Below are 8445 nucleotides of genomic sequence, written 5' to 3' on the forward strand. Positions count from 1 at the left end.
CAGAACTTTACCATATAGGGACCAGTTGAATGTCCCCATATGTACCTGTAAGTCCTCGCATGTAGGATATTTTTCAAAATACTTCCCTCACATTGTAGGTAAAAGGCCGTGTGATGAACCCAAACCCATCATTTACTCATTTTGGCTCTGCTTTGGTCTAAAAAAACACTACTTTCTAAAAAAAAGTGACCGGCATGGTAAAAACAGCTAAACAACATTATGTTCTCTATTTGTGTTATTCTAAACATGTATACTGGGAAAATACCATAAAGCAGATCAATTTGACTGTAAGATCTGGTGAACTGCAAAGTGCCTTGAGATGACGTGTTGTTAATAAATAAACTGAATTTAATTGAAATGATAGTAAATAGTTCAAAGACAAAACCAGGTAGAAAACATCAGATCCTGATAAACATTGAGCTCAAGAAGTCTCTCATTAAATCATTTTCATGCTGGAATCACTTCAAGTGTGTAATGTTGTAAACATCTTCTCTGCTTCATTAGTTAAAACAACCGACAGCATCGAGTAAACTCCGAATGCTTGTGTTTGTGATGATAGAAGAAAGAAAAGAACTCATCAGCTTTACTTGGAGAGAATGGTTCTCTGACTAAAAAATATACTAAGACATGTTTTCCAGGGGTCTAAATCATCTATTTGCAGCAAAGCAAACAGTAATGTCTGTTCATCAGACTGACCCCTAAAATGCTACAAAGAAAATGGGTTCATTTAATCATTGATTCGTGTGTTGCTCTTGATTTTGCAAACGAAGCCAAAGTTTGGTTAGAAGTGCAGCCATGAATAAACAGCATATAGACTGGAGGTTTATGTGTAGGAGGAAAGGTTAAAACAACAACAAAGGTTTTAACGTTTCTCTCCGGGCAATTTTCAGCTTCAGACAGACTATATCAAAGCTACATTTTGCTGCACAGACAAACAGAGAGACAGGCTGGAGTTACCACTGATCCATAGCTGACTATGAGAGTCCTCAGCGCCCAGGGGAAGCCCAGGCCCAGCAGCACATCAAAGATATTACTCCCAATAGAGTTGGACACTGCCATGTCCCCCATCCCTGTAAGGTTTCACAGCCACGACGTTAGCTGGAGCACCACAAAGGTGCTAACATGATTTTACAAATTCATTTAAAATCTGCATAAATAATAAGGAAACTCATTTAGTGGGCTAAAGAAAATATTTCCTTGCTAAAAAAAAAATCTGTCAGGTTTTTTTTTCAGCCATAGCATCTTATTTTTTCCCAAAGCAACTGAGAAACATAAAAAGAAAAGGCAGAGGCTCTGTTATGGTTATGGTTATATATATGGAGCTAAATTGGATGCAAAATGGAAAATAAAAAATAATAAAATTAAATCTGAAAGAAAAAAGTTTCTTAAAAAAACAAAACAATTTACACCTGAAAAAAGTATAAAAAAAAAAAAAAAATTGCACTGTATAAAAAAATAATAAAAAGAATGTACACCTAAAAAAAGTAAAAAAAAAAAAAATAGAACTATACAAAAAAAATAAAAAACCATTTTACACCTAGAAATAAAGTTTATTTAAAAAGACAAAAACTGTTTTTTAAATTCAAATTATTTTTCCAGATTTTTCTTTTCAAGCTTGCAAAATAATTTTTTTAGGCCTCAAACCTATGGCCCTAAATTGGAGTCATACTTAAACATTTTTAAAGTTTATAAATAACAGATAGCATGATTTATTCAAATCCCCCAAATGTTTGTGGGTGTGGAAACTAACTATATATATATTTTTTTATCTCTTTCTGCCACATAGCAGTGATAAAGATCCCCCTGAATCCCGAATGTTAATATTGAGAGGCGGCCATCACATACCCTGCCTGGCGACAATGAGGCTGGCCATGCAGTCAGGAACACTGGTGCCAGCCGCAAGGAAGGTGATTCCCATGATGACGTCTGGGATCCCGAGTGTGTAGCTGATGATGGTCACCTTAGCAGAGCAGAGAGTTGCTGTGACTCTGTTTCAAACCAGCAGGAACGTGTATGAGAGCTGATTTCCGTACCATCCAGACCATGAGGTAGGAGAACAATGCTATCCAGAGAGTGGAGGACAGGAAGGTGATCAGATACCAGCGCTCCCATCGTGGTTGGTTACAGTCGGGGACGGTGCAGTACAGGATAAAACTCAACGGCCAGGAGAGCAACCACTGCAGGCGGACACACCAGCCATCTGCAGAGTGATGAAAACCAACCATACACAACTGTCCCCTCATAAATAATTCAATTATTGACATGGTACGCTCTGAAATGTGTCTGCAGGCCTTCTCTTAATTAGTGTCATTTACTACAATATAGTTTTATCTTATCTTATTTGGATAATTTGACTCTAAATGCATATTGCATGATTTAGTTACTGAAAAAGTCGGAAAACTCTGGAATATGATCCAAGTATTTTCATGAACCTGACATGTTTGGAAAAAAATTAAAATAAAAGAATTTTAAAGTAGTTTACAGACTTAGGGTAACACAACTGTCCATAATTAGTTTCTGTAGTTTATACTGAAACAGCGTAAACAGTGAATTAGAGTCTAAATACTTTTCATTGCGTTAATATTTTCCTATTGTTTAAGTTTGTTAAAGCTCAGCGGTTCAAATAATTGTTGTTTCCTTTAATGTATCAGTTTATTACGATCCGTACAAATTTAACAACTACTTTAGTCTCTAGCTGTTAGTAGCTGTTTCCTGTTTACATGTAACAATATTTTGCTTGTGATGGCTGAGGCCCTGCTGGTTTGGAGCATTTTTGGTGTAGAGCGACTAGCTTCTGGTGAAAATGTGGACACACCAGCGTTAAAATGACTGTTCACTGCAGGGAGCATAGTGGGACAAAAGGTCAGCAGGAAATTTTACTTACAGCTTTACGGAATTTAATTAATGTAAACCCAGTTCTGCTGCTTTGTGACTATTTTTCACTTGCCTGGTAGGATGAAGGGTTTGAAAGGAGAGTTCTCCTCCTCTTCTTCCTCCTGGTCTTCCTCTTCCTCCCCTTCATCTTTCAGTGGTTCACCCCCACCTGTCTCTCCTCCTGAGTCCATGCCCCCTTCCCTGTCTTCCTCCTGCAGCTGCCGTTCTCCTTCAGCCGCTGCCCCGTTTTCTCTCCTCCAGCCCCCGCCAGCACCAGACCCTTCCTCCCCCAGGCCTTCCTCTGGGCTGACTCGAGCTCTAATCAGCCTCTGTCTCTGTGTGATTGGAGAGAAAGAAGAGCATCGCCACACGATTTATAGAAAAGGTTTTATCCAATAATATTAAAGGTAACGATGGAGTGAGTAGGGCGACAGATCCTCAGATTGAGCCGATGGGATTAAGGAAGCACTGATCAGGGATGTGTGCAGAGAGTAGGAACAGGCATGTGTAGTTTCTGCAGCAGAGTGGAGAACAAACCGGCCTGTTTAGAGATGTGGTCTCCTACTGCTGTCTATATGTGACAAAGTGGATGTGAAATAGTCCAAATATTTCACGTTTTTCAGCTTTTTCACAGGTATCTGCTTCTACACAACAACCTACGGATGCAAAACCACTTCCACGTACTTCTCAACTACCGCTGTATATATCTGTAAATCTTTTATCTGCTATTATCTATCATTATCTATCCTGTATTATAACCCCACTAATCCATATATTATCCATATCATAATTTTCCTGTATAATCTGTTTATAGTTTCCATATTTATTTATTTTCTAGCCTCTTACAATTACTCTCTGTTTATATATATCATTTACAGTCCATACAGTCTCTGTACACATGTAAATAAATATTTGTATCCTGTATAGTACTTCTGGATAGATACAAGCTTTTAATTTCTTTGTACTTGTGACAGTGTAATGACAATAAAGTTGAATTTTATTCTATTCTATTCTATTTACCTTGAGGTTCCATGCTTGAGGACAAAACTGGTGTGATTATATCTGAATCCACAAACCCATGAAACATCAACATCACTAAAAGATTTGGTCTTTGAATATGTGATGCATCCAGCTGATCATTGGTGAGGGTTGTGAGCATGTGCAGTGAAGCAGTGTACGCTGCCCTGTGCAGGAGAATGAGAAGGCGGTGACCTGCCTCTGAAAAGCTGAGCTGTGGAGGCCGAAGGTTTAGTAGCTCGTCTGACGTCACCAGGCTGGAGTCCTGACTGGCCACCACACACGAGTCTATGCCCAGAAGAAGATACAGTTACATTAAAAATACAAACTTTTAGGTTATTTAGGCAAAAAGGAAATAAGTACCAAACCGTGAAATGGAAAGAAAATAGATATTTGAAGTGCTTTTGGTCTGTAAACCTGAGAGCTGTTTCCATTCCTCTTTGGAAAAACAACTGCTGCTCAGTCAGACTGAATTGTTGAACGTTCCATCCTAATTCCTACTAGATTTAGGTCAAAATTTTAAAATCCCTTCAGCTTGGACTAGTTTCCCTTCCCCATCTGAGAATAAACACCCAGATACCATTATGCTGCCATGACTGATTGTTAATGTGAAGATAGTGTAGTGTTAGTTTTCTGTTTCTTATTTTTCTTTGCAGCTGCACGTTGGTACAGTGGGTAGCACTGCTGCCTTGCAGTGATTCCTGGCCTGGGGTCTTTCTGCATGGAGATTGCATGCTCTCCCTGTGCATGTATGGTTTCTCTCAGGGTACTCCAGCTTCCTCCCATAGTCCAAAAACATGACTGGTAGGTTAACTGGCTTCTCTGAATTCTCCTTAGGTGTTAGTATGCGCATGAATGGTTGTTTGTCCTGTTTGTCCCTGTGTTGCCCTGCGATGGACTGTTGACCTGGCCAGGGTGTACCCTGCCTCTTGCTCATTGACAGCTGGAGATAGGCCCCAGCACCCCTTTGCAACCCCAGCAGGGATAAGCGTGATGGAGAATGGATGGATGTTTTTCTTTGCATGAAGGTCAGAAAGTTCAGTTTTAGTCTCATGTGACCAGAGGACCTTCTTGCTTCTGTATAAAATAGTTTAAAGTTTGCAAATGTCTTGTGACAAAACATTCAAAATACATTTTTTTGCAGGCTGAATAAAAACTGCAGCCATGTCAGAAATTAGAAGCACATAAAAGAACAACTCTGACGAACACATAAAAGAGGTTCAGTTCTATTTCAGTCCTTTTTAAATCCACAGGGAAACATACATTTCTCATTGGCAGCCTAAACTGTGTTACTGGGTCTCCTGAACAATGCTCAGACACTAAGGGGAGCTTTTTGATGTTGATGAGGTCATGCCACGCGTACAAACACGGGCTGCTGCACCTGGCTTCAGCGGCACCATGTCGTTTTCACCGTCTCCAACGCTGCCCACAGCGGTCGTCCGACGCAGACTGCTCAGACATGGCTGGCCGTCCACGCTGCAGTGTCTCTCCACCAGGCAGCACAGGCGTCTGTTAAACCTGCACAACATCAAACACACAGATTTTATCTGCTCTGCTGGGAATAAAGCAGGAGCTGGAGCTGATCTAGAAATGATTACAGACGTGAGGAGAGGAGACTCACTTCATGATGACTATATAAATCCCATACATGGTGATGAGGATGATGGTCTCCCACCTGAAATATTCATCAAATATATCAGTAGATCTGCTTTGAGAAACAACAGACAAACTCAAAAAGGTAAACTAGTCTTACCACAAGACCTTTTCATCATAGATCACCTGTGAATAAAACAAAAATTAGCTACAGCTTAAAAAAGTGTTAATTAAGAGTCTTTTTACATTGCAGTTCATGTTAAGTTTTATTAACTGGTGAACAGGGTTTGATCTATTTGCTCTTATCAGCAGAAAGATATTTAATAGTTAATGTGATAATTATAGTTATCTGATTATCTATCTATCTATCTATCTATCTATCTATCTATCTATCTATCTATCTATCTATCTATCTATCTATCTATCTATCTTACAGTATGTCATCAGTATTATAATGTCAAAATATGATGAATAAGTAAATAGTTATATAATAACATTTGATTGTCATAATCAAAATAAAACTAGAAATAAAGCAACAAGAAAATATTTAAAATGAATAGAAAAACAGCTGAATACACGTATCCCTAGTTATTTAAATGTGCTGATTATTTTTTTTAATAAGAAATTAGAAACAGAATCTCTTTTCATTTCAGTCAATATATATTACAGCTGTATTGAAAAAGCTAAGCATTTATTCAACATTTATTGTGTATTTTATTTGCTGAACTGCAGCATTGTTGTTTCTATTGAATAATTAAAATCACATGTGAATATGCTCGTTTACATGATAACTCTTTAAAAAAGATGCAATTCCATCATCCTACTACTACTTCATTCGTCCGGCTTCTTGCTCCGTTTTGACCACTAGTGAAACCTGTTTTTAAACTCTTTCACTCATTGATGCAAAAAAGGGTTTTAATTGAAGTTTTGTGAAATACATCAAATTTCAATGCAGCCTAAATTCTCCCTCATCCAACTGCATAAACTGTTCATGAGTGAGTAAATTTATTCTCCTGAAAACAGTTTACTAATTTAATAATTAGTAGAAATGCAGCTATTGGCTCCTTAATAAAGACCTTAAGCTCTGATGGACGATGGACCTTCAATTGGACTGAAGCAGCAGAAGTCCCACCTACGGCACTATGAGAGCTGGAAAAAACTGAACTATATGTTTTTGTGAAGACCAATATAAGACACACTTATCTATTCTTAAATTATATTAAATACTGAAAAATGTAATAAGAATTGTAATCCATTATTTTATTTGATTATGGTTAAATGAGATCATGGCACTATTAGAGCTCCATATTTACTATCAATCAGATTAACAAAAGCAATTACGTTTTTTTATATTTTGAGCTGGAAGTGAGAATGGAAGAAGTTAAACATTTGAAGGGTTTTCTCACCAGAATAAGCACCAATATAGACAGGATATAAAAAACAGCATCACGGAAAAGAGGCCACCAGCTCAGAGAAATGGGCTGCAGGGAGAGAGACACGTTAAAAGCTAGGGTTAGGAGACAGAGAGTAGAATTGATAATAAAAATAAAAACTTTCTAAAGATATTTAGACAATTTGTTGATGTTCTCTGAAAAATACCCTCTGAGGTCTTTAGAGGGTTTTCATTTATTATATTTTTTTAAAAAGAAAGAGTAAAATTTATTTGCATGCTACCTTTAAAATAAAAGAAAAATATCCTCTACATAACAATCCTCCATTTTTTGTGTTAGCCTTTTATCTAACACCTGAATAAAATGTGTCAGTTATGGTTATACCATAACAAAATGTAGTAAAGATTACAGATATGAATACTTTTAAATGGTTCTGTATAATGCTGTGTTGATATACTGTAGTCTTTATAGTGTCTTGCATGTAAATGACTGGATGCAATCAACTAGTCAATTGGAGAGTATTGTCTCTGTAAAGTGCCTTGAGATGACATGTGTTGTGAATTGGCGCTATATTAATAAATTGATTTGAAAAATGAAATAAGCTGCAGCATGAATGTTAAGGCCACATTTGTGGTAATAAAATCAAAGCCACACAAACCTGTCCAGAGAAGATGCCGCAGAGGCCAATAATGACCAGGATGTTAAAAACAGCTGATCCCACAATAGTCCCCACCCCTACATCTCCCTTTGTGATGAACACGCCTGAAAGCAGAGTAAAAATGTGAAGTATTTAAATGCAGACATACTATCTGTCTTATATAAAGACATATTTGATTTTCATAGATAGAATGGTATACTTTATGTGTCATCATAGAGCTTAGATTTCCAAAATTTCCTGTTTAATAAGGTGTAGTAGTTTCAGAACACTGTAGACCTACTTCAAGTTGCTTGAATTTTATACATTAAATTTTACTCTTCCTGCTTGTTTCACATTCTAAGAATATAATTACCATGTCTGTGCTAACATTTAATGTTCATGCTTGTTAAAGCTTTGGCTTTTTCTATTTCAGATGCCTCTACTGATTAAACATCCAAACTGGAGCATGTGTGGGTCTAATCATAGACATAATAAAGGGCAGACATTGTATTGGCTGCTGCAGTGCATGAAATACGGCCGCCATCTTGAAGCAATCGTCCAACCTGCTATGATAAACCATGACAGCAGACAATGGACTCTGAGGCGAGCAGGGAAGATCGTGGCTGATCCCTCGCACCCCAGCCACAAAACATTTCAGTCACTTCCCTCTGGCAGGAGGCTGCAGTCCATCAGGACCAAAACCTCACGTCATAAGAACAGTTTCTTCCCATCTGCTACCAGCCTTATCAACCAGGCCCAAAGACCCCCGTGACACTGCCTCTCTCCCTCTCCCTGTCAGGACACTCTCCCTCTCCCTGTCAGGACCTAGAAGCTACACTAACATAGCATCTCTCTCTAGCTACATACTATATATTGTATATAGTATATTGTATATAGCTATATATATATATATATATATATATATATATATAT

General features: G+C 37.8%; 1 protein-coding gene across 1 annotated transcript in view; it reads right to left on the reverse strand.

Moving 5' to 3' along the window:
• The window catches only part of LOC107090979 (sodium/potassium/calcium exchanger 3-like), a 16243-nt gene that overhangs the window by 1771 nt on the left and 6027 nt on the right, over positions 1–8445 (reverse strand). Inside the window, exons 6-15 of the mRNA XM_015384649.1 lie at positions 7534–7637; positions 6891–6965; positions 5645–5670; positions 5513–5566; positions 5273–5409; positions 4091–4179; positions 2948–3209; positions 2034–2200; positions 1846–1960; positions 958–1070 (exon numbers count right to left, since the gene is read on the reverse strand). Of these exons, the coding sequence (XP_015240135.1) occupies positions 958–1070; positions 1846–1960; positions 2034–2200; positions 2948–3209; positions 4091–4179; positions 5273–5409; positions 5513–5566; positions 5645–5670; positions 6891–6965; positions 7534–7637 (1142 nt within the window). The remainder of the gene's footprint in view (positions 1–957; positions 1071–1845; positions 1961–2033; positions 2201–2947; positions 3210–4090; positions 4180–5272; positions 5410–5512; positions 5567–5644; positions 5671–6890; positions 6966–7533; positions 7638–8445) is intronic.

Source organism: Cyprinodon variegatus, unplaced genomic scaffold, assembly GCF_000732505.1.
Source record: "Cyprinodon variegatus isolate N-32 unplaced genomic scaffold, C_variegatus-1.0 Scaffold319, whole genome shotgun sequence".
Classification (NCBI taxonomy): domain Eukaryota; kingdom Metazoa; phylum Chordata; class Actinopteri; order Cyprinodontiformes; family Cyprinodontidae; genus Cyprinodon; species Cyprinodon variegatus.